Here is a 27,560-nt window from a genome sequence, read left to right on the forward strand (position 1 = left end):
TCCCTAACCCCTGGTCTGTTACCACTATTGTTCCTTTGCACAATAGGCTGCTCTGTTAGCTAAGGCCGTATCATGACAACTCAGCCCAGCTACCCTTCTCATGGTCAACACGGCCCACAGGAAATCCACACACTTCCGTCGTGCCAAATAATGGAATGGTAGATTGCAATCACTGCTTCCTTTCTCTCCCCATCCTGCCCTTTGGGGCTGCCCAGGCCAACTTATTTGGGAGCGGTGGTGGGGGGGGCAGCAGGGTGAAATAGAAAAGAATAGCTTTATTGATTTGCCAGGCAAAGGGGGACACCGTGGGCTTATGCTCTTGAAAACCGTGTGTCTCCCAAGCCAACTCCTCACCTCCTGAATTCTCCAGGTGAGAGGCACTTATCCATGCATTCAACAAATATTTATCAAGCACCTATACGAGCAAAGCATTGTTTACCAATCTCTGTGTTCCCCAAGCCCATCCCACCCTCAATACTCCAGGGGAGACTCATCCAGCTCTTCCAAGAGCTCTCACTCCATACTCCATCTGCTGCACTGGACCTGTGCGTTACTGTTACTCTGCAAGCTTTCATGCTGGGAGGAGGATGCCAGGCTACTGTTCTCCTAAGCTTAGAGCCCATCTCATTTGTCTTTGGAGGAAATCCAAAGCAATCTCCCCATAAGTCTAGAACCTCTACTTAATGACTCTCTAATCACCCTTTTGAAGTCAGTCATCTGAAAATGGGTAATATGTGTTGATAGTTACTGGCCTCTTTCTGTTATTTTTTAGTAAGTCCAGCCTGGCTGTGTCTAATATCTGTTTAAGATGTGGTGATATTTACTGACTTTTGTCAGCTTTGAGGCATTTGCCAAAATTCTAACACAACCAGATAACTCCTATTTAATCAGTTACAAATAAATTTGGCTGTGGCAAGCTGGTAAATCAAGACTTTGGCCTCAACAGCCTATGACTAAAACTCTATTTCCATATATATGTGTGTGTGTGTGTGTGTGTGTGTGTGTGTATAAAATAGATAGATCAATAGATGATAGATATGAGTTGCCGCCGATTAATTGCATATTTGTGTAGCAAGGTCAAACATTTTATAAATTATTACTCAGATGTGAAGGAAAAAACATGTCTTTATTTTCCATATTTGGTCTAATTTTTCCCCCAGCCCCAAAGTAGAGCAGGATAATAGAGCTGACCCAGAGGCCAATGAGGAGCCACAGGACGCTCCAAGCACCACTGCATACAGTTCTGAGGTTGACTCTTTCCTTGCTGCCATGAAGTCTCATAATCTCCAGCTCATAAAAAGTCCACTTGGGAAAGGAGAAGAGAGGGGTAAGGTCCTTGAATGACTGAGCATTTATTCAAAAGAGACTGTTTCAATTTGAAACAGAATGGTTAAACCAGAAGAGGCTGAGCTACCTGTCATCAGCAAATTTGAGCACCACCTCAGCACCCCCCGTCTGGTTCCCAGTTCAACTGAAACACGGTTTCCACTGTCTTTCCTGAGTGCATAGAGATAATGAAGGCAGCGTCCAGACAATAACTTGAAACTACAGTGTCCATCAGAATCCAAGTTAATGATGGTTTCTTAAGTTGGATTTCTGACCTTTTAATTTTTTCAAGCTTTCACATCATCATTTTCAGTGACTAGTCTTAATTTAACATTAAAAGCAGCTTTAATATTGGCCCAAAAAAGTCCACGTTTGCTCTTCTCCTTGGGCCATTCCAAATAAGTTCTCTGTGCCATGAGAGCTTTGAGCTTGTGATACTTGCCTGGAATGCTGTTCTGTGGAATGGGTTCCAGCAAGATCAGGATTAAGTTATTAGATCCTTCATGGAAGAGATTGTGGTGGGCAAAGTAGAGTTCATAATGGCACCACTCGCTCTGCACAAAGTTGGGAGACAAAACAAAGATGGACTTGTAACTTTTCTCAATACAGTTTATGATATTTTCCACGATGCTCTTGCCAGGAACAAAGTTTCTCTCATGGAGACAAATTTGTATACCTTCTTTTTCTAGACAAGGTACAAGTTCATTCTTCACCCAGGCAGAATCATGTTCACTGTAAGAAATAAAAGCATGGAACTGGAGAGTTCTCTGGAGTTCTTCCAAGGGGACATTCCTAGCCCTGTGCCGGGTCTGGGTCCACTGACACACCATCCTGAGATACCAGGGCAGATCCAAGTAGATACAGAGGACAGTCACGGTAACAGCCAACACCAGCCCAGGGACCCCAATGGTGACAATCAGCAGAGCTGTGCTACAGGATAACTGAGATATGTGGAAGTCCTTTAGTGGGGTTCCCTTATAGCTTTCTGGATAATCACACTTGTAAGAATCAGGCCAACCCTCTACCACGTCACTTGATACTTGGCCTACACTTTGGATAAAGTCTCTTAGCTCACATGTACACTGGAATGGATTGTTCCCTGCTTTCAGGGACCTCATCTTCTGGCAGCTCTGGAAGAAATCAGCTGATGGGCTGGAAACTGAATTATAGTCAATGATCAGTACGGAAAGGCTGCTAAAGGTACCACATCCAGGAAGATGGGCTAAAGAATTAGAAGCAACATTGAGTTCTTGCAGAGTTTCTAGACTGGTGACATCTTTAGGGATGCTCCTTATTCTGTTATTGTGAAGATCAAGGACCTTGACCCTGGGAGGTAAACATCTGAAAACAGACTCAGTAAGTATATTTGAAGATAAATTTAACACCACTATACTCCCAACCCAAGTGCAATTTCTATCATGTCTATTGTATTCCAAAGAATTCCAGCTAACATCCAGTGTTTCTAGAGAAAGCATATGCTTCGTCATGACACTTATTTGGGACAGGTTTTTTAATTCATTCTTTTGTAAGATAAGTGTCTCCAATCTACCTAAAGTGCTGCAATTTTGAAAAACACTGTCTGTGAAAACATTCTGGGTGAAGTTCAAAAACTTAAATGTGCTTGGTTCCTGAGGACAAAGCATGTGTATAAAACGTGTGTCTGATATAGTTAACATCACAATGTTCATCTCAGAAAACACTCTGTATAATGCTGTCTGTGAAAAAAGAAAAACTCTAATTATAACATGTTCTATTTTCAATGCTCTCAATGTTGTTTCATAATAAGTAAAAACTTCTTCATCAATGCTTTCAACTATTGTTAAATTGTAAATATTGAGATATTCTACAGGTTTGGGCCAAAGGAATTGCAAAACTCTAACCAAACATTTCCAAGTTGTTTCCATACAGTTTAGGGTAACATTCAGTAAGGTTGGCCCTCTAGTGAGTTCTGATAAAAATTTAATTAAAACTTCACAGTTGTCATCATTCAATTTAATATTAGTCAGTTGCAACCACTCTAAACTCTTCACTGATATGCTCACTTGGACAGAGAAGAAGCTGTTTGGGTGAAAAACAAGGTGAAGTTTCTTTGTATTCAGAATTTGAAGACTTTCTTTCTCATTTTCTTTCACAAAATAACCTTCCAAATCCAGAAGGATGCAACTTAGGTGCAAGTGAGCAATCGGTAGTAGATCTAATTGTTGCAACTTTGTAGCACTTAATCCTAAGAAATTCAGTTGAGTCAAGTTGCCAAATTCCTTACAGATGGGCAGGACATCAAAGTCATTGAATGAGAGGTCTAAATGCTTGAGACTCCTGGTGATCGGATGGCAGGATATCCTCTGCAACCAATTGTGAGATAAATCCAAATATTCCAAATCCTTATTGAACTTGAAAATACTAATATCAAGGTACTCTATTCTGTTATGGGAAAGTCTCAAAACTTTCAGCGCTGAAAGAAATCTGATGTCAGAGAGGTGAAGCTCAGATATGTAGTTTCGAGACATATCTAAGACTTTGGTTGCTGGTGGCAGGTCTTTGGGAATATGAATAAGGCCTTTTTTTGACCTGTCCACAGAAAATTCACTTTCATCAGAGGACTGGATTATGGTTCCAAATACTAAGGTCATAATGTAAACAAAACGAACGCTTCTGACAGTAGATTCTTTGTCTTTGGTCATGATGTTGAAGTGGCTAACCCCCAGAGGGTTGCTGCTGTTCTTCAGAACATCTTGGTATGCAACCAAATTCTAGAAATATAATATACATTAAGATGTATAAAGATTGGATGATTGCTCTCAAACCTCAGTTTACTAAACAAAAAATCTCAATGAGCTCTTCATTCACTATCAGAATCACTTCCATCTCAACAATTTAATGTGTTATTTTTTCCAGTTATACAAGTTGCTGGTGCCAGGAAAGGCAATGCAGACCTTGTTATCAAAGAATTGTCATTGCATGTTCTAACCTGTCTGGTGGCCCCTCTGAGGGATCTACTCAGGAGCCTGCATTTGCTTCATCCAACTCAGAACTTTCCCAGGGCTAGAGCAGCCTCCTGGGCGGTGTTTCAAAAACCTTTAAAGGCACGTACACTAGCCACAGCCACCTGGAGCCAGGGATGAGAGATGTGGCAGGCAGCAGACACACCAAAAAGCCAGAGAAGGAAGAAGCTCGGAAAGGAGATACGTGGGAGATAAAAGGCTTTGGAAAGCTCCATGTATCCCAGGCAATCTAGAGGCCACACACATGCCCAGGGCTGGATGCATGCTCAGAGAAGACGTGAGAAAATCCTAAACTTTCATCTCTGGTTGACTTTGAGGCTCTGTGCAAGCAGAAAGTAAAAGCTAAAGCAGAGTTGTAAACAGGCTGGATAAGCATTGAAGCAGTTTCAACACAGAGCCAATCTGCAAAGATCAGGTGTTTTTTGTTTTGATTTGTTTCATTTCGTTTTCTCCAGATCTTTAAAAAAATCTCTGCCAAGTCACTAGCTGACCACTAAGCCAACGGAACAGAGAATTCAGTGGCCACACACAAGAAGGAATACAGTCTTTGCAAAAATGTAGTTTAGAAACATCACTAAACAAACAACCACACGCGACAGCAAGCAGCAACCACAAACCCGGGAAAGAGGAGAATCTGAGTTACCACATCCTAATATTTCCAGTTACCACGTTATAACATTCAAAATGCCTGATTAGAGCAAAAGAACTATGAGGCATGCAGAGAAATAAGAAAGTATTGTCCGTTCACAGGAAAAAAAAAATTAGAAGAACAAAGTTAGAGAACTGACACTACCCAACTTCAAGTCTTACATAATGCTGCAGAAATCAAGACAAGGTGGTATTGATGAAAGATGGGCAGATAGATCAATGGTCCAGCACAGCAAGCTCAAAAGTAGACCCACACAAATATAGCCAACTGATCTTTCACAGAGGAGAAAAAACAATTCAGTGAAGAAAGTATAGTCTTTTTAACAAACAGTGCTGGAACAACTAGACATTCCACATGCAAAAAAAAAAAAAAAAATGGAGGTCTAGCTCAGAGTGGATCGTAGACCTAAATGCAAAATACAAAACTATAAAACTTCTAGAGGATATTATAGGAGAAAATCTAGGTGACCTTGAATTTGGCAATGACTTTTTAGACATAACATCAAAAGCACAATCCATGAAAGAAAAAAATGTTAAGTTGGACTTCATTAAATTAAAATTTTCTGCTTTGCAAAAGACACTGTTAAACTATTGATAACTATATATAAAATAATGAGAACCTACTATATAGCACAGGGAACTCTACTCATTGCTCTGTGGTGACGTAAGTGAGATGGAAATCCAAAAAAGGAGGGATATATGTATACATATAGCTGATTCACTTTGCTGTACAGTATAAACTAACATCATATTGTAAAGCAACTATACTCCAATAAAAATTTTAAGAAAAAAAGACACTAAGACAATGAAAAGACAAGCCACAGACTGGGAGAAAATATTTGCAAAGCACATATCTGATAAAGAACTTGTATCCAAAATAAATGAAGAACTCAAACTCAACAAGGAAATAAACAACACAATTTAAAAATGGGCAAAAGATCTGAACAGATATCTCCCCAAAGACAAATGGGAAGTAAGGACATGAAAAGATATTCAATACCATATGTTATCAGGGAATTGCAAATTAAAACAACAAGGAGGAACTACTATAATACATACCTATTAGAATGGCCAAACAATCCTGAAACAACATCAAATATTAGTGAGGATATGGAGCAACTGGGACTTTCATTCATTATTGAAATTCAAAATGGTACAGATAGTTTGGAAGACAATTCGACAGTTTCTTACAAAGCTGAACATAGACTTACCATAAAATCCAGCAATCACACTCCTAGGTATTTACCCAAATGAACTGAAAATCTATGTCCACACAAAAATCGGCACGGGGATGTTGACAGAAGCTTTGTTCATAGCTGCCCCAAACTGAAAGCGACAAGATACCCTTCAACAGGTAAAAAGATAAACAAGCTGTGGTACATCCATCCAATGGATTATTATTCTGCAATAAAAAGAAATGAGCTGTCAAGCCACGCAGGAACCAAAATGCAGATTGCTAAGTGAAGGAGCCAATCAGAAAAGGCTACCAATTGTATGATTCCAACTCTTTGACATTCTGGAAAAGGCAAAACTAAAGAGATATTAAAGATTGGTGGCTGACAGAGGTTAGGGGAGGGAGGGATGAATAGGCAGAGTAGAGAGGACTTTTAGGGCACTGAAACTATTCCATGTGATATTGTAATGGTGGATATACGACCTTATGCATTTGTCAAACCTAAAGAACTGTGCAACACAAAAACTGAATCCTAATGTAAAGTATAGACTTTAGTTAATAATATATCAATATTGGCTCATCAATTACAACAGATATACCACACTGATATAAAATGTTATAATAGGGAATATTGTGCACAGTTGAAAGGGGGTGTATGGGAAATCTCTGGCCTATTTACTCAAAATTTTTGTAAACCAAAAACTGCTCTAAAAAACAAAGTCCATTAAAAAAAAAAAAAAAAAAAGGAGGAAAAAAGTTAATAGAAATGGTCCCTGAGGAAGCACAGGCATTGACTTGCTACACAAAGACTTTAAATCAACTGTCTTAAAAGTTAACTACATGACTATGGTCTCTCTTTACTGGACTCAGAATATTTCATTGCCCTTTCAAAGGGCAGTCCTTTTATCCTCTCAAAATGTTTTACCAGTCCGTCAGCTTGAGCATCTAAAATTGTATAAAAGGACAAGCAAGGAGCTATTGCCAGAAACTACTGGGTGGGCCAAAAAGTGCCTTCGGTTCTTAAGTAAAAATAAAAGACACATTTTTCATTTTCACCAAGAACTTTATTGAACAACGTATTCACCCCTTTGTTCCACTACCTTCTGCCATTTTTCAGGCAACTTCACAATTCCATCTTTCCAAAACTTTTCATCTTTTTGAGCAAAGAACTGTCCAGGTGTTTTTACAGTCTTCCAAGGAATTGAAATTTTTTCCATTAAGAGAATTTTGTAAAGACCAAAATAAATGGAAATCCAAAGGTGTGATGTCTGGTGAATATGGCGGATGAATCAGAACTTCCCAGCCAAGCTGTAACAGTTTTTGCCTGGTCATCAAAGAAACATGTGGTCTTGTGTTATTCTGATGGAAGATTATGCGTTTTCTGTTGACTAATTCTGGATGCTTTTCGTTGAGTGCTGCTTTCAGTTGGTCTAATTGGGAGCAATATTTGTTGGAATTAATGGTTTGGTTTTCCAGAAGGAGCTCATAATAGAGGATTCCCTTCCAATTCCATTATATACACAACATCACCTTCTTTGGATGAAAATCGGCCTTTAGTGGTGGTTCATTTCGCTTGCCCCATGATCTCTTCCATTCCACATTATTGTACGGTATCCACTCTTCATCTCCCGTCACAATTTGTTTTAAAAACAAACATTTTCATTACGTTTCAGTAGAGAACCACATGTGGAAATATGGTCAAGAAGGTATTTTTTGCTTAACTTATGTGGAACCCAAACGTCAAAGTGATTCACATGACCAAGCTGGTGCAAATGATTTTCAACACTTGATTTGGATGTTTTGAGTATGTCGGCTATCTCCTGCGTGGTATAACGTTGATTGTTCTCAATTATTGTTTCAGTTTGATCGCTATCAACTTCAACTGGTCTACCTGACCGTGGAGCATCATCCAGTGAGGAATCTCCAGCACAAGCTTCTCAAACCACTTTGACATGTTCGATCAGTCACAGCACCTTCCCCATACACTGCACAAATCTTTTTTTGCATTTCAGTTGCATTTTTACCTTTCTTGAAGTAATAAAGCATAATATGCCAAAAACGTTGTTTTTCTTCCATCTTCAATATTAAAATGGCTACACAAAAATTCACCAATTTTGATGTCTTTTTTAAAATGCATGTGGACATGAGAGCTGTCGCATACAATCTAACAAAATTGTTTTGAATAAAGTTAAAGTCAACTAAGTGCTACTAGAGCCATCTTACGGAAAAAAAAAAACAAAAGAACCTTCTGGCCAACCCAATACAAGACATTCTCAAGAGTCTACACCAGTATTCAATTTGGCACTACACTCAGCCAATCTGCTGCAGCCAGCAACCCCTCATGGGTGAAGGGTTAACAAACCCATTTCTCCCTCCATGGACTAACCTGATCTAACTCTTTTCTGAAAACCTGACACAGGGAGAATGCCAGCTGTGTTATCAGAAAAAATCACTTACAATAAAAATGACCTTTGAACGGTAAATAGCATCCAGGCTGAAAGGACTGCATATGAACTATAAATACCAAGTAGGAAACCTGAGCTCTATTTCCTCTCCTGTATCTTTCTGAGTAAACTGGGACCAAGTATGGCCTATTAGGGCTTGTGCATCTTAATGTTGAGATGAGCCTCAGAGGTCCTCCTGGTGGGCATTGCAGAGCCACACTAGCAGTGGGCTACACCTTCAGATCCTCAACTCAATTTGGCCAAAACAACACAAGATGAAAAGGATGGGGAGGAAGGTGGTTGACAAGTCCCTGAGGCCTGGTTGGAAGGCCCATCTGCCCGTAGCTTGATGGCTAAATCTCTATGGCATGTGACGGGGGATAAGTCATTTGGTGAGAGTAGATGAGGATAGGAATGAGGCCAAGATTGGGTTACAAGGAAGAACTACTTATACTCTTTGCCTCCACGAATTGGACCTCACCAAAACCAGCTGCAGCTGGGCTGGCAGAGATGATACTACTGTTCGTGGAGCCATTTGAGAAGATACGATTAATACAGCCCAAACCAGGCATTGACGACTAACTGAGGGATGGAAGCAGATGTACCAGCCCACAGATACCATGCTTGTGACCGAGACAAAGGGGTAGGACCAAAATTGTGCAAAAGGTCAAGCAAGAAGCCAGTCCCAGGAATTCAGACACACATTCGTGAGTCTATACCACTCCAGCTCTGATCTGCGCAGAAAAACATCTATAAGCCCCAGCAGGGAACAAAAGCTGGCCAGGACAGACCAGCCTCCACAGCCACCTAACTCTCACAGTAGCATCCTGAGAGCAGCAATGGCAGCTGTGATGGCCACAGGGCAGCTGTGGAGTGCCCACCACACCTGCGTGGAACCACCCACAAGCAGAGCTTAGAAGTGCTCTCACAGACCAGAGGGGGTCAGTTGAGATAATACACATACTCCACTCTTTCCAGTCACAGGGATTTTTTTTTAGTTACAGGGTCTCATTTTTGGACACAATTCCCATAAAAATGGATATGTGTTTTTCCAATTCACATTAGACCAGAAGCAACAAATTCAAAGACGCAGGATTCGGCACTTGATAATCTGAAATTATTAAGTTCCTACAGTTGACACACTGATAAAACAGGAGAAGATAGAGAAATATTAAAAAAGTACATTGAAGAAATCAAAAGGCATGTCAGGATAAAGCTGCTGTATGTAAGACAAAACAGTCTTCCCAGAGCCTAGAAAGCCTCACTGTATTACAATGCATTACAGACATTGCCTCTCATTGCTGAGTGAATGAGAACAGATTACCTGGCTGAGGAGATGAGATAGGTGTATGAGCCCACAGACCCAATGTTTGCTATTTGCTATCATGACAAAAGGTTAGAACTTCGAGTCTTGCTCAACCCCATTCAGGATCTGATCTGCACAAAAAAGTATCCAGCAGCTCCCAGGGGACAAGAACAGGCAACATTTCTTAAGTAAGGTGGTGTGTAGCAGGAATAATTGAGAACAGATTTTGACTACTTGTTGTTGTTCAGTTTTATTAACAAAAGGATCCACTGTTCATCACTTGAGGGCATACTGGAAATAGCAAGACAGTTAAGAGATGAATAGTTTCAATTAGTCATTCTTTGGAAGAGTAAAAACTCTTCTGGGTTGGGGAAATTTCATTACAAAATGGCATATAGTAGTTAAAAGTCCCTCCCTGCTCCTCCAATAGAGCATTTCCCAATTGCCCATCAAAACACCCAGAAAACATAGGAACTCTCAAAAATCCACCTTGCCTATAACAAAGGGAGTTCAACTCAAGGACGGAAGATGCCTTAGAGGACTGGGATGGGGAGGATGGGGGGGACTCGAGGGAGGGTGGGGGGGGAGTCGAGGGAGGGAGGGAATACGGGGATATGTGCATAAAAACAGATGATTGAACTTGGTGTACCCCCCAAAAAAATAATAAATAAATAAAATTAAAAAAAAAATCCACCTTGCTATTGAAAACAAAGAAGGATGGAAAATTAACGGCCAGATCCAAAAGCATCTACTCATGAAGAAGTATCTGGAGCTGTATTAAGGAAAACCTGGCATACTCAAGCTTTGTTTCAGGAAAATAGACTCCCTTCTGAAAGGTAGGAAGGAATTTTGTCCCTTTCTCTCTCTGTCTCTGATTCAAACATCAAGGATGAGTAACAGCCAGGCAATTAAATAGCATTCCTTTTACCTCAATGCTACTGATGTTAGTGGGTCAGGATACTGAGTTTTCCTGCTACAAACCACCAGCTCTCCCAAGATTTCTACACCTAGTCAGGATGAACATTATCAGGTAAGAACTGAGCAAGAAGCACTCCTATTCAACATAGTACTGAAAGTTCTAGCCAGAGCAATTAGGCAAGAAAAGGAAATAAAAGGAATCCAAATTGGAAAGGAAGAAGTAAAATTATCTCTGTTTGCAGATGATATGATTTTGTATGTAGAGAACCCTAAAGATTCCAACAACAACAAAAAAACTGTTAGAACTAATAAACAAATTCAGTTAAGTTACAGTATACAAAACCAACATACAAAATCAGTTGTGTTGCTATGTGCTAATAACAAGCTATATGAAAAAGAAATAAAGAAAACAATACCATTTACAAATGCATCAAAAAGAATAAAATACCTAAGAATAAATACCTATACACTGAAAACTATAAGGCATTGAAGAAGACACAAATAAATGGAAAGATGCCATGTTCATGGATTAGAAGACTTAATATTGTTAAAATGTCTATACTACCTAAAGCCATCTATAGATTCAATGCAATCCCTATTAAATTCCAGTGGCATTTTTCATTAAATTCCAAGTGAAAAAAAAATCCTAAAATTCATATGGAACCACAAAAGACCCTAAATAGCCAAAGCAATCCTGAGACAGAACAAAGCTGGAGGCATCACACTTCCTGCTTTCAAGCTATATTATAAAGCTATAGTAATCAAAACGGTATAAATTTGGTATAAAAACAGACACATTGGCCAATGGAACAAAATCAAGAGCCAAGAAATAAGCCCACACATATATGGTCAACTAATATTTGAAAAGAGAGTCAAGGAGACTCAACAAGGAAAGGGTTGTCTCTCCAATAAGTGGTGCTGGGAAAAGTGGATATGCACATGCAAAAGAATGCAATTGGACCTCTAGCTTATCCCACTCACAAAAATTAACTCCAAATGGAGTAAAGACTATAAAACCTGAAAACATAAAGCTCCTAGGAAAAAAAAATCGGAGAAAAGCACCCTGACATTGGTCTTGGAAATTATTTTTTGTTGTTGTTGCTAAAATATTTGTTGCCGAAAACATAAGCAACAAATGTAAAAATAAATAAGTGGGGCTACATCAAACTAAAAACCTTCTGCACAGCAACAGAAACAATCAAAATAAAAAATCAAACTACAAAATAGGAAAAAATATTTATAAAGCATTAACCATAGGGGTTAATATCCAAAATATGTAAGGAACTCATATAACTCAATAATGAAAAGAAAACAAGACCAAAAAATAATAATTTTATTTTAAAATGGGTAGAAAACCTAAATAGACATTTTTCCAAAGAAGATATACAGATGGCCAACAGGTACAGGAAAAGATGCTCAACATCACTAATCATCAGGGAAATGCAAATCAAAATCACAACGAGATATCACCTCATACCTGTTAGAATAGCTATTATCAAAAAGACAAGAGATAACAAGTGTTGGCAAGGATGTGGAGAAAAGGGAACCCTTATGCACTGTTGGTGGGAATGTAAATTGGTGCAGTCAATATTGAAAATAGTGGGAGGCCCCTCAAAAATTAAAACTAGACCTACCACATGATCTAGCAATCCTACTTCTGGGTAGGTATCTGGAGGAAATGAAATAACTATCTCGAAGATAGTGCATCCCCATGTTCATTGCAGCATTATTCCCAATAGTCAAGATATGGAAACAACCTAAGTGTCCATCAGCGGGTGAATGGGTTAAAGAAAGTGTGGTGCAGATACACAGTGGAATATTATTCAGCCACAAAAAGAAGGAAATACTGCCATTTGTGACAACATGAATGCATCTTGAGAACTGTATGCTAAATGAAAGTAAGTCATACAGAGAAAGGCAAGTACTGTATGATCTCACTTATATGTGGAATCTAAAAAAAGCCAAACTCATAGAACTGAGAGTAGAAAGGTGCTTGCCAGGGGTCAGGGAACAGAGGAAATGGGGAGATGTTAGTCAAAGGCTACAAACTTCCAGATGTAAGACAAATAGGTCCTGTGGATCCAATGTGCAGCCTGGGGACTATAGTTAACAATACTGTATGATACACTTGAAAGCTGCTAAGAGAGTAGATAATAAATATTACCACCACATACACACACAAAGGTAATTACATGAGGTGATGGATGTGGATAACCTTATCATGGTAATCATTTTGCAATATATATTTATCAAATTCTCATACCGTAGACCTTAGACTTACACAATGTTGTATGCCAATTATATCTCAATAATGCTGGAAAATAAAAAGAAATGGACAAGAGGTAGGGGAGGACTCAAGGAGGCACACCGCATTCTGAGTGGTGTAAGCCATACAACAATACTTGTAAATGGGGCAGAGATAAGAACTTTAGCAAGTGCATTCATCAGAAATTGCAGTTTGTATGTATAATACTCCATTAGGTCAAAGTATCAGAGAATTGGACAATGAGAATAAGAGAAACCACTATTTAATACTGGTTAAAACGAATAGCTCACAAGGAAAATATAACAGACAAAAACACTTATGCAATGTATAACACTGCATCAAAATTTACAAGGCAACAATGCTGAAAACACAAGGAGACATTGATAGCGAAAGTATTTAATATATTTCTCTGGGTCATAGTTAGATCAAGTAGCAAAAAATAAACATATATGGAGGATTTGAATAAAATAATAGAGGATTTAATAGAGACTTATAAACTTTGACCCTACAAAAAGAGAATATTGTATATCTAAGTGTCCAGGGTTCAGAGAACATTTACTAAAATTGTTTCTTAGGTCAAATAAATTTTTAAACAAATACCCCAAAGCAGAAATTGGTAAAGTCATATTTCTGACTACAAAATAAACTTTTTATATCACTTTTTAAAATGTTCTAAATATGCTCTGGATCAAGGAAATCACATTTTCAATTATAAACATTAAAAATGATGAGAGTCAACAGTGTGATGTGCACATGCTCTAGCCACTGCCTTTTGCTGTAAATCCCCAAAACAATGAAACACACACACACACACACACACACACACACACACACACACACTTAAAAGCAGAAAGGGAAGTCTTTAAGGGAACTGAAACCAAGAGAAGTCTCTGAAGTCCACAAGCAGATTGGACTACAATAGACAGGATACTAGCCGCCCAGAGATGTCCACTTCCTAATTCCACAACTTGTAAATATGCTGTTACATGGAAAACAGGGTTTAAAGTTGCAGATAGCATTAAGGTTGCTAATCAGCTGACCTTAAAATTTACATAGGTGGGCCCAGTGTAGTCACAAGTATCCTTAAAAGTGGAAGAGGGAGACAGAAGAGGTCAGAGTGATGTGATATGAGAAAGACGTGATCTTCCTTGAGGAAGAGGGCCGATAGCCAGGGTATGCACACAGCCTCTAGAAGCTCAAAAAGGCAAATGAGTGGATTCTCCCATAGAGCCTCCAGAACCAGTGCAGCCTTGCCAACATCTTAACTTAAACCCAATAAGACCTATGTTGGACTACTAGCCTGCAGAACTGTAAGATGATAAAGTGCGTTTTTAAGCCACTGTTTGTGTTAATTTGTTACAGCAAGAATATAAAATTAATACAGATTAGTTGGTCCACTTCCAACAAGCAGGCTGTGAACACAGATGAATAAGCAGTTTTACATGGAGTCTCAACCACAATTTGGGTTGAACCAACAAGAGGCATGACATTTTTACAAAGCAAACACTATGATACGAAGGAATCAAACTCAAGATATGAGAGACATTAACACCCAAGGAAACAGAGATAAAAGAGCAGAATAGGCATTTATAATAGACAGATATCCTCAGAGAGGTAAGATTCTAAACAGAATGGAGTAGGAATCATGAAAATTAAAAACTTAAAAATCGAAATGGAAAACTCATTGGATGAGTTGAATTGCAGAGTGGCTCTGCTGATGCGAGAATGAGTGAGATAGAAGACCAAGAAGAGCAAATTTCCCAAAATATACTCCAAGAGGCCAAAGAGATTAAATATACGGAAGAAATGCTAAAAGACATGGAAGACAGATCCACTATCTGAATTACTAGCCTCTGAAAAAGAAACTGACTCAAAATGAAAAATATGGGAATCAAGAAAGTATACTTTGCAAAGAAAGTAGAATATGTATTGCTAAGTCCCAATAATTATTGATGATAAAAATTTTAACAATAATCTGGAATTTAAATTGCCAGTGATAACAAGGGAGTTAGTGGATAGTGGAGGAAGAGGGAGAAAGTGGACTAAAAGCATGTTAAGATCCTTGCCTGACTGAGAAGAAGCTATAGATACCAATTAACTAAAGATTCTGTTAGAAAATTATGTTTAAGTGTGTATATTGTAAAATTAAGAGTAATTATTATAAAATACAAATAAAAGAAATAAATTCCAATTATTTGGTAGTGGGGAGAAGATTAGATTGAAGAAACCCAAATCAGCTCTGTGCTGAAGGAATAATACACAATGATTAATTCAAATGTTTCTGGGATTGTAAGCATGACTTACTATTAGCAAATCTATGACAATAATACTGCAATAGATAGAAGAAAAACAGATGAGCATCTCCATAGATGTTAAAAATTCACTTGATAAAATTCAGCATTTATCTTTGACTAAAAATGTGCTAAAGTATACATTTAAAAGATACTTTAAAAACTTCATAAAGAAGATATCAAGTATCTGACTTAAACAAATACCCACCCCAAAGCATTTCTGTGAAAGTCAGTATCAAGGATGCCCACTATTATTTAACACTGTTTTAGAAGTTCTAGCCATTGTAATGGGGCAGGGGGGAATGAGAGATAGAAATCTTGGAACAGAGGAAATAAAATTATCGTTATTTTTGGATTATATGACTGTCAATGTGGAAAATCCAAGAGAAGTAATTGAAAAACTGTTAGAACCAGTAAAAGAGTACAATAAAGTAAAAAATAAATTATTTTTAAAAAAGAAATCTGTCCCAAAATAGCAGGTTGTCAAATAAATTATGGTATCTCCATATAATTAAATATTACTACAAAAAATAATGAAAATCTAATTCCATGAAAAATTGCTTACCATCTATATGTGACAAAAAGTAGTTTATTTACAAAATGTACAGCAGTTAATATGTACACATGCATATGGAAAAATTAAGAAGATGCAAACTAAGATATTAATAGTGATTATCTCTACATGGTAAAATTATAAGGGGATTTTTTTTCCTTTTGTCACCCATATTTTTCAAATTTTGAGCATTTAAAATTAAGCAGAGCACATTATTTGCTCAGAAAATTTACCCACAAAAAAATCGAGTCAATGATATGAATAACATCCAATCTTATAAAAAAAAAAAGCATACATATTAAAGCAAAATAGTGTATAACATCTAAATGAAACTTGTGATACTGGATTGGATCTCAGTTTAAACAGACCTGCTGTAAAAGGCACTTGAGTAACAAGGGGAGAAAGGACTTTAAGAGGGCCCAGGTATTAGATTCTATTAAGAAGTAAATGTTAATTTTTGATGGTGTTATTTGGCTACATTAGGATAATGTACTTTTTTTAGAGACACAGAACGAAGCATTTAGAGATAAAACATTAGCATGCCTATAACAAGATATTTAAGCATAAAAAGATAAAGTGAATCAAATGGAAAATTTTTTTCTTAAGTATTTTTGAAAGGCATGGTTATTTTCACCTACCAAATTGAGAAAATTCAAAAATATAATACCCAGTGCTGGCAGCTAGGACTAAAATAAGAACTCTCATTTACTGCTGGCAGGAATGGAAAATTAGTACAACCTTTCTGAAAGCCAATTTGGTCATATATATAAATTCCTTAATATGCTTACCTTTATTTCAGCAATTCCACTTCTCAGAATTTTCTTCTAAAGGAATATACATAAAAGATTACTATGAGGATGCTCGTGAGGATGAAAAATTGAAAAAAAAAATGACTAGTGTAAAAAATTGTTTAATCAGTTATGGTACACCCATACCATGCAATAGCATGCAGCCTCAAATACTGCACTTTGGGGAAAAAAGTCTATGGTATAATGTTAAGTGAATAAAAGAATACAAAATCGTGTGTGTAGTATGACTCTAGTTTTGTAAAATATGGTTAAAACCTGACATATATACAAAGCCTAGGGCAGAAAAAGAATGGGAAGAAATATACAAAATGCTAACAGTGGTTATCTCTAGATCTCTAAATTACAGATGAATTTAATTTTCTTTCTCATACTTTTGTAATTTCCAAAATTTCTATTTTTGAACATCTTGTATAAGTTGAAAGGCTGTCTGAAAATACAGCTAATATAAAAATATTCTATATTGAAAGAAACACACGTATTATTTGGGGGAGAGAGAGAGAGGGAGAGAGAAGGAGACTTCTTCCATGTGATAGGTAATTGACATTCGTGAGTGAGAACCTACTCAGAGGTCTCTGGTTGGTGTCTGTGTTCAGGGGACTGAAGCTTAGGTTATGTGGGAAAGTGGATCAGCTTCCCTGCCTGAAAAACACAAATATTCCTCCCCAGTCATTTATACCCTCAAGGGGTTCCTAGTGTTTACAGTCAAGCCAGAAGCTTCCTTAATAAAGAAAAAAAAAAAAAAAGGAGGGGGGCGGGTAAAAAAGGGAGATGAGAGAAGGAAGATTAGAGAGGTCACCACTTTTTTTTAAAGGAAGTGAAAGAGATAAAAGGTACAAGTTTTGGGGGGGGGTTGTTTTGGGTTTTCTTTAATGCATCAAATGAAAGGGGGGAGGGACAGCGGGAAGAAGCTCTAAATCAAGAAAAAAATGGATAAGGATCCATGAAAATGAAAACTACGAAAAAGGAAAGACCAGAAAAACGTGCGATTCCATAATCACATCAACCAATATGCAAGAGAAATACTGTTTTATTTGCCAACGTTTAGGCGAGAAAGTTGAGGGAGCAAAGTTCTGGGCTAGTCCCCGCCACGTCCTCCACTTAATAGGCGTTTATTCAGCGTGTACTACGTGCCAGAACTGCCCCAGGCGCGCAGTGCTGGGGACGCGAACACGGATGGCACGGGCCGAACCCCCGCTTTCAGAAGCTCAGGAATTAGTGGCAGACACAAATAAAGAATTACAGAACCATGTGACAGGGAGGATCAGACACTCACGTCTGCCATAAAAATACATAACGTGATATAGGCGCCCTCTCAGCGCCACACACCACTGTAAACATTACTGAAAACAAGGAACTAGGGAAAAGAAAAGAGAAAATGCAGTAGGTAAAAGAGAAGAAAGTAATAATAACATCGGTTAGTTTTTCCCTTAACTATGACCAGTGCTAGTTATTTTTATGTCTTTCAAGATAGCCATATCTTTATCTTTCTTGTATAATACAAAGAACGTTTGCAACATAAAAAAAAAAAAACCTTAAAATCATTTTGCAAAAACTTAAAAGAAACTTTACCTACTTCCTATACAATCGTTAGCATTTTCTTGCCTATGTGAAGTAATTGTTCCGTAATTTGAAAAAGCCTTCTTACTTACCAAGATTTCTTTCTCAGAAGAAGAGAAAATAACTTCTAAATGCACGGAAAAGTAAGTGCTTGACAAAATCCGCGTCCTCTATGGAAGCAATACCATAGAAACGGTTTTGCGCCATCTGTGGGACATTACTGGAATTACCCCCGCACACGAACCCTCCTTCCAAGCTCCTGAGCTAAGCATATGCGTCAGTAGGTTTTCCCAGGCTACAGGCTAAAACAGTATTCAGATTTTTAAATTCATATGATCACGCAGCTTATGACAATCTCAGTGTGAAGAAAAATGTTTTTCTACGGTAACATTTATCTGTAAGAGTTTGCAGCCTGAATGTTGAGTTGTCACCACATTGGAAAAGTTACTGAACTTTGCCTGTTTTATCACCATATTTAATATCTCCAAAATAATTGCAACTACCATAATCAAGCAGTTTTGGAGCATTATTTTAGGTGGATGGGATATTTTAAAATAAAATAAGTTTAAGTTATTTAGATTCTAAAAAACCAAGAACTGGTTTTTTTTTTTTTTTTTTTTTTTTTTTTTTTTTTTTTGGGGGGTACACCAGGTTCAATCAACTGTTTTTATACACATATCCCCATATTCCCTCCCTTCCTTGACGCCCCCCCCTCGATTCCCCCCCACCCTCCCTGCCCCAGTCCTCTAAGGCATCTTCCATCCTCGAGTTGGACTCCCTTTGTTACACAACAACTTCCCACTGACTATTTTACAGTTGGTAGTATATATATGTCTGTACTACTCTCCCGCTTCTTCTCAGTTTCCCCTTCACCCCCCGCCCCCTCCCATACCTCGAGTTCTCCAGTCCATTCCCTGTATCTGCTTCCCTGTTCAAGAACTGGTTTTTTAAAAATCAACTTCTAAGGCAAGTTTAGTCGTTACCACACCTGGGGGAAATTGCTTCCTGTTTCTCCATGTTCTGACCAACATTTGGTATTGTTATATATGTTCATTTTTAATTCTGGAATAATAAATAACAGAGATCCTGCGAGACTAATTAAAAATCAATTTTCTAAAGGCCATTTAGAATAATTTTAGAACAATATCAACAAAGGATGATGATACAAAAGGAGGATGTCTGGTTAACCAGATACTTCAGGCAGCCAGGATACCCTGTTCCCAACACTTTACCTTAATTGAGGTTCTGTAAAGAACTGAACATATGAGTTAAATGGCCATTCTATAACTAATCCCACTGTTTGGCATTATTCCAGCATTGAAAAAACAAGTTAAGACCGTACAGTCTGACCCACAACAAAGTTGGACATCGGGGTAAGAATCACTTCTGCTTTCAGGAGGAAGGGAAAGCCCAGCTTCTTGCTATTCATTCTTACTCATCAAACATGACAGGAAGCCTTCGCAGCCCGGGGGAGGGTCAGCAAGGAGTGGCGCCCTCTCTGCTGAATGAGCAGAGGAAACGGTTAGAGAGGAGTGGGTGTCTGTGACCCTGGGAAACCAGCTTTGTGAAACAGGCAGAAAAGAAAGGAACCAGCGATGGGTTTGAGGGAATTTCAAGCAATACTGAACCAAAGTCTTGAAGAAATAAGCGCACACACATCACTGCACATTTGGTCACATAATACAGCGACAAAATGTTTATGAGCATTTGGTCACAAACGCTCCTTAGGGTATTGCATAATAATGCTGGTTTTCGGGAACAAAGAGACTATTCTTGTTGAGCCTGTTATAATTCTGAGAAATGTCTTTAAGGAGATGACAAAACCCACAAAAATCAGATAATGTGGAAGATGACATGGCAGTGGAACAAACAGACAGTGCTGGGAAGAAGTCCTCCAAATGCTAGGTCCTAGCTCTGGCCTTGGGCAAGTGGCTCAACCACAAAGACTCCATTTATTCATCTACAAAATGGGAGTGCTTGTGATTTGGGGGAAGATAATAAAAAATGGCTAGAATAGTGATTGCCATAGAAGACAAGTCATTATAGTATGGAGTTTTGGAATTCTATGCAAGCCTCCCATTTTTTCTGCTGAGGTAGAAAGACTTCAGGATATACTATTAAATGAGGAAAAGCCAGGGGCAGAAGAGTATGGAGCGTGTGATGGCATCTGTATAAAATCTGGTCCCTCAGACATCTGCACAGGTTATCTTCTTGCCAGGAGTAAGGCACATGCAGAGGGGAGACACACACACACACACACACACACACACACAAAACACACACACACAGGAAGGAACAGGCCAGATGAAAACAGAGGCAGAGACTGGAATTCTGCAGCCACAAGCCAAGGAATGCCTGGAATCACCAGAAGCTGGCAGCCCTGCCAGCACCTTGATTTTGGACTTCTTGGCTCTGAAAGTGTGAGAGAATAAATTTCTCTTGTTTTAAGCCACCTGATTTGTGGGAATTTGTTATGGCAGCCACAGGCATCTAACACAAGGGTCTACATACTTATGCTGACATCCACATAAAAGTCTTTTTTTCTGAGGGGATACTTAAACTATTACCTTTGAGCAGAAGAACCAAGGGAGGGAGATATTTTTACTCAGTATTTTTTGCTCTTTTGTCCTGTTTGAAATTTTTTTTCACTATGTACATGCATTACTTTTATTTTTTAAAAATAAAATAGGATTGGACTTCCTAGGTGGTGCAGTGGTAAAGAATCTGCCTGCCAATGCAGGGGACACAGGTTCGAGCCCTGAGCTGGGAAGATTCCACATACCACAGAGCAACTAAGCCCATGCGCCACAACTATTGAGCCTGTGCTCTAGAGCCCGTGAGCCACAACTACTGAGCCCATGTGCTGCAACTATTGAAGCTAATGCACCTAGGGCCCGTGCTCCACAAGAGAAGCCACTACAATGAGGAGCCTGAGCACCACAATGAAGAGTGGCCCCCACTCGCAGCAACTAGAGAAAGCCCGTGTGCAGCAATGAAGACCCAATGCAGCCAATAAATAAATTAAATAAATTAATTAATTTTAAAAAAAGGAATGTACACAAAAATAGAAAAAAATAAAAATAAAATAGGATTATAGTTAGATAAATAAAATAGTCTAAAGCCAGCAAATACACTGTCTCCATACACACAGAAGCAAGACATTAATGATTTTTCCTCTTTAAAAAAATTGTCTTTCTCTTTCCCTGGAAAATCATTAAATAAATATCAACAGCTTTGAAACAAGTTATATGAAAGTGATCAGTATCATAAAATATACAAACTACTAGAAATGAAATTAATAACTTAGATATTAAATATTCATATTAAAACCAAAATCTTCTGCTGAATTAAAAAAAAAAAAAAAACATATTCCAGAAGAGATTTGTAACAAATATAACCACAAAAGGATTAATATTTGAAGTATATAAGGAATTCCTACAAATCAGTAGTAGAATGGCTAACAAACCCAATGGGGGGGTGGGTAGAAATTAGCAAAAGATTTAATCAAATGGGTAACAGGATAACATCAAGACAACTGGGAGACCCCAGGGTACACCCCTGGGATGGACAAAATTTAAAACATCTCATGATACCAAGTGTTGGTCAGAATGTGGGAAAGGGGAGCTCTCATACATGTGCAGAGATTCTGACTTAAATAGTCTGGGATGGGGCCAGACATCAGTATTATTTTGAAAGCTCCCAACCCAGTGAGGATCAGGGCACCCTGAGACCTAAGGCCATCCTGGACACAGCGCCCTCTAGTGATCCCTAGTGGTCTCTAGTCGTCCCTGTTTTCCTCACACCCCCAGGGCCTGGAGGTAATGCAGGCTTCCCTGACTCACTGCTACTTCCAGATCACTGTTCCTCCTTCCAACCCTTGAAACCTAACCCTCCTGGTTGCAGTTATCCACAGGCCCATCACTCCCTCCTTCATTATTTTTGCACCACTCACTGTCTGAGTCCAATACCACCGCTGTCATAATTTTAGTGATTTCAATAGCTATGTAGAGATTCTTTCATTCCCCTGGCTTCTTAGTTCTTTGATAGTCTCTCTTCTAATGAGCTTGTCCTGAAACCTCCCTCAGCCATGCATTCCCTTATTGCACCCTACATATTATTATTACCAATGCCTTTGCTCTCTCCATAATCTCTCTTGCCAGCATCCTGCTTTCCAACTAACACTTCCAACCCTTTCTCTCTGATGTCAACAGTTCCCCAGTCCCACTGCACTGGACCGAAAGATCATGGTCCACCCTTTTAATCATCCCTCCGCATTCACTCTCAGCTACCTTACTCCTCTCTCCTCAAGCCAGGTTAAATCCAGCTCGCCACTGGACTGGACTGAGCCTGACCACAGTCGGAGAAAATACACACCCAAGCTGATTGTCTCACTTGAAATTCATGACTGGGTCCCAACCTCAAGAGGGAGCAGCAGTCCTGCTACCCTTTCTGCTCCCCTTCCCTAGCCCAGTCACTCTCTCCTATCTTACACACCCTCTCTCTCTTACACTTCCAACACCTCTTTCCTTCCTCACTGTCAGCTGCTGATGCTTCATTTCTCAGGAAGAAAATAAATGCAGCCAAAAGAGCATTTCCGCATCCTCCCTCCAAAATTCCTCTAGCACCTACTTGCCCTGTTATCTGTGCTTTCCTCTGAATGAACTCTCTGTGTCAAGAGCCGATTCCTCCCCATTAAGCACTGAACCCCACTGCTGCTTATCTGCTCTAGGAAATCACTCTCATAGTTATCTTCTCTACATTGCAACATCAGTTTTTGCTGTGAAGTATGATTCCAATTAGCATATAATGCTACAATTTCTCTCACAGTTTAAAAAAAAAAACCCTCCTTTGAACCCACAACCTCTTCCTCTCTGCTCCTCTTTACACCAGAAATCCTTTTTTCAACTGGGTTGTTTTTTTGTTATTGAGTTGTATGAGCTGTTTGTATATTTTGGAAATTAAGCCCTAGTTGGTTGCATCATTTGCAAATATTGAATATTTTCTCCCAGTCCGTAGATTGTCTTTTCGTTTTGTTGATGGTTTCCTTTACTGTGCAAAAACTTACAAATTTGATTAGGTCCCATGTATTTTTGATTTTATTTCTATTGCCTTGGGATACTGACATAAGTAAGAAAATATTGCTATAATTTATGTCAGAGAATGTTTTGCCTATGTTGTCTTCTAGCTGTTTTATGGTGTCGTGTCTTATATTTAAGGCTTTAAACCATTTTGAGTTTATTTTTGTGTAGGGTGTGAGGGAGTGTTCTAACTTCATTGATTTACATATGGCTTCACTTCTTTCACTCCATGCACTTGCATTATGGTCCACAGCTTCAAAACCATCTACTTGCTGATGACTCCCTGGTTACTACCTCCAGCCCAGACTTCTCTCCTGAACTCCAGGCTCTACACCCAACTGCCTGCTATAAACATTTGCTAAATCATCCTTGTTGAAAGCCAACGCTTGAATCCTCACTACTTCAAACCCCAAACCTGTCCCTTTGCATCCTTCCTCATCTCGGTAAATGATACTTTTATTCTTGCAGGCTAAAATCCTTGGAGTAATTTGCAACTTCTTTCTTTTGCTCAAACTCCACATCCAATCCATGAGCAAATTTTGTTGAGTTTTTCTTTAAAATATATCCACAAGCAAAACCCTTCTCATGCCCTCCACCACTCCCGCATGGCCAAACCATCATCTCCCTCACATGGATAACTGCAGTGGCTTCCTAACTGGTCTATCTGGCTCTGCCTTTCCCTCCACCCACCCATCCCCACCCCCATCCCAACCCAATTAAAATCATGGCACACTCCTACTCAAAAGCTGTAAGGATTCCCTTCTCCCTCAGAGCATATGCCAAATCCCTACCATGGCTTGCAAGGCACTGCCTGGTCTGCCCCATCTTTCAGTCTTCAGTGCCTCTATAGCCTCATCTCCTTCCACTCTGCCCCATCCTCCCTCTGCTCCAGCCACACTGGCCACCTTACCATTCTGTGAGTGCACAAAGCATGCTCCCATGTTGTTCTTGCCATTCCCCCTGCCTGAAACTGTCCCCAGATATCACCGTTGTTCACTCCCTTACTTCCTTAAAGTCTACATTGAAGTGCCGCTTTATCTGTAGGGACTTCCCTGACCACAGTTGCTCCCACCCATCATTCTCTAGACCCTATAGACTCGATATCCTGCTTTATTCCACCACCTGGCACATTACCTAGTTAGGGTCTATCTGCCTTTCAACAGAATATAAGTTCTTTGAGGGAAGGACTTTGCTTTGCTTCTTAATTCATCCCCAGCACCTAGATCAGTTCTAGGTGTGTAGCGCACACTCAAAAAAAGTTTTGTTGAATGAATGGTTGGGACCACACTGTAGGACAATTTCACAATATCTAGTCAAGGTGACCTGGCTATTCCATCTCTAGCCTGGGACACAAGAAAACACATACAGAGATGGCCACTGCAGCACTATATGCAATGTAGTAGGCAGCACTATATTGGTATTCAGCACATGTAACGACATGTAATAGTGAAACATGAAACACACTAAACACACTATCCATTGCATGGGGAATGGATAAATTGTGGCACATTCATTCAATGGAATCCCATAAAGACTTAAAATGAATGTACTAGAGCTACAAGTATGAATATGAATGATTCTCAAAAATATAATGTTGAGTAAATGAATGTACAGGATGTTATGTATAACATTTTAAAACATCGAAAAACAATTTTATATAGTGTTTATGGGTGAGGATATGTGCAGTCAAGTAGAAATATGGTTGGGAAGGATCTACGACAACCTCAAGACATTGGTTACCTCCAGAGAAGATGGAGACTAGAAGGAACAGAGTTTCAAACATATCTGTAACTTTTTTCTTTTAAAAGCAGGTTCTAAAATAAATATGGCAAGAAATAAAATTTGTTAAATCTACATAACATCATACCATTCTCTACCTTTTTTTGACACAAATAAGTATTTGTCCTATTGTTACTGACTTGGGTTCTTGGACTTGTTAATCAATAGAAATTGATAAGAGGCCAGAGGAGGAGTTCAGGCAAGGCTTTATTGGGACTCACGCTGCAGCACAAGGGTAGGAAAACAAGTAACAGGTGCCCTTGCTCACTCCCTGGTGTGGGCAAGCTTGTTCCTTAAATGGAGTGAGGGTAGGGGCAGATTGGTGAGCTGGGCTGAAGGGATGGCTTGGGTGGTCGGCCCACCCCCTTGCTGGTGCCACATGCAGGGATCATGGGCAGTACCCTGCTTTTGCTCCTGGCACCTCAGAAGTGGCAGTTGGGTTTTGGCCTTTATTGTATCTTATTGTTCATACTTTACCCCAACTGCACATGCCTGCAACTATCTTTAGTCCCTTATAATTTCTTTGTATTCTGTTGCTCGAGGAGACGTTTGTCCAGGTGCAAGCACTCCAGTAAAGGGTCCCAGGTCCCAGCCTATCTCAATATTATTCTCTACTCTTCTATATATTTTAACTACTGAATTTTTTAAATAAAAATTTCTTATGTTGCAAAAAAATTAGTTCTGAAATAAACCTGGTGAGCTTGAAGCAGCAACATTTGAGTAAAAGGGCATAATTACCAGTCAGCAACAAAACCTGTTGCTAGTGTCACTTGGTTGATATTCTCTTATTATAAAGGTGTAGTTTGGGTCAAAGGAAAAAAGAAAACTGGATAAACGTACCTAAGGCAACAAAAGACCTGTACTCTGAAAACTGTAAGATGCTGATGAGAGAAATCAAAGATGACACAAACAGATGGGAAGATATACCATGTTCTTGGACTGGAAGAATAAATATCATCAAAATGACTATACTATCCAAGGCAATCTAGAGATACAATGTAATCTCTATCAAATTACCAATGGCATTTTTCACAGAACTAAAACAAAAAACCTTAAAATTTGTATGGAGACACAATAGGCCCCAAATAGCCAAAGCAATCTTGAGAAAGAGAAATGAAGATGGAGGAATCAGGCTCCCTGACTTTACACTATACTACAAAGCTACAGTCATCAAAACAGTATGGTACTAGCACAAAAACAGAAATATAAATCAATAGAACAGGACAGAAAGCCCAGAAATAAACCCACACACCTATGGTCAATTAATCTACAACAAAGGAGGCAAAACTATAAGGTGGAGGAAAGACAGTCTCTTCAATAAATGGTGCTGGGAAAACTGGACAGCTACATGTAAAAAAATGAAATTAGAACATTCTTTAACACCATACACAAAAATAAACTCAAAATGGATTAAAGACGTAAATATAAGACCAGATACTATAAAACTCTTAAAGGAAAACAGAGGCAGAACACTCTTTGACATAAATCTCAGCAATATCTTTTTCAAGCCATCTCCTAGAGTAATGGAAATAAAAACAAAAATAAACAAATGGGACCTAATTAAACTCAAAAGCTTTTGCATATCAACAGAAACCATAAGTAAAACAAAAAGACAGCCCACAGAATGGGAGAAAATATTTGCAAATAATGCAACCAACAAGGGATTAGTCTCCAAACTTTACAAACAGCTCCTGCGGCTCAATATCAAAAACAAAACAAAACCAATCAAAAAATAAGATGACCTAAATAGACATTTCTCCAAAGAAGATATACAGATGACCAGAAATGGTGCTCAACATCGCTAATTATTATAGAAATGCAAATCAAAACTACAGTGAGATGTCACCTCACACCAGTCAGTTTGGCTATTTCAAAAAAATCTACAAATAACAAATGCTGGAGGGGTATGGAGAAAAGGGAACCCCCCTACATTGTTGGTGGGAATGTAAACTGGTACAGCCACTATGGAGAACAGTATGGAGGTTCCCTAAAAAACTAAAAATAGAGCTACCATATGGTCCAGCAATCCCACTCCTGGACATATATCTGGAGAAAAACATGGTTAAAAAGTATAGATGAACCTCAGTGTTCATTGCAGTGTTGTTTACAATAGCCAACACATGGAAGCAACCTAAATGTCCATCTACAGATGAATGGATAAAGATGTGGTGCATATATATACAATGGAATATTAGTCATTAAAAAGATTGAAATAATGTCATTTGCAGCAACATGGATGGACCTGGAGATTATCATACTAAGTAAAGCAAGTCAGACAGAAAAACACAAATATGATATTGCTTATATACAGAATCTTAAAAAAAAAAAGATACAAGTGAACTTATTTACAAAACAGAAACAGACTCACAGACTTAGAGGACGAACTTATGGTTACCAGAGGGAGAGGCA

At 38.7% G+C, this 27,560-nt stretch overlaps 1 protein-coding gene across 17 annotated transcripts in view; it reads right to left on the reverse strand.

The window, feature by feature from the left end:
* The window catches only part of TLR6 (toll like receptor 6), a 51,539-nt gene that overhangs the window by 22,376 nt on the left and 1,603 nt on the right, over nucleotides 1-27,560 (reverse strand). For 2 of the 17 annotated variants that reach the window (XM_057725638.1, XM_057725639.1), the window contains exons 2-3: nucleotides 6,188-6,378; nucleotides 1,769-4,076 (exon numbers count right to left, since the gene is read on the reverse strand). In XM_057725638.1, coding sequence (XP_057581621.1) covers nucleotides 1,769-4,076; nucleotides 6,188-6,190 — 2,311 coding nt within the window. In that variant the 5' untranslated portion in view covers nucleotides 6,191-6,378. Of the gene's footprint in view, nucleotides 1-1,130; nucleotides 6,379-16,716; nucleotides 16,753-18,386; nucleotides 18,476-27,560 lie in introns of those variants that run through there. The other 15 variants (XM_057725641.1, XM_057725642.1, XM_057725628.1 and 12 more) reach the window with 15 other exon arrangements.

The sequence above is a fragment of the Hippopotamus amphibius genome, chromosome 3 (genome assembly GCF_030028045.1).
Source record: "Hippopotamus amphibius kiboko isolate mHipAmp2 chromosome 3, mHipAmp2.hap2, whole genome shotgun sequence".
Taxonomy (NCBI): Eukaryota; Metazoa; Chordata; class Mammalia; order Artiodactyla; family Hippopotamidae; genus Hippopotamus; species Hippopotamus amphibius.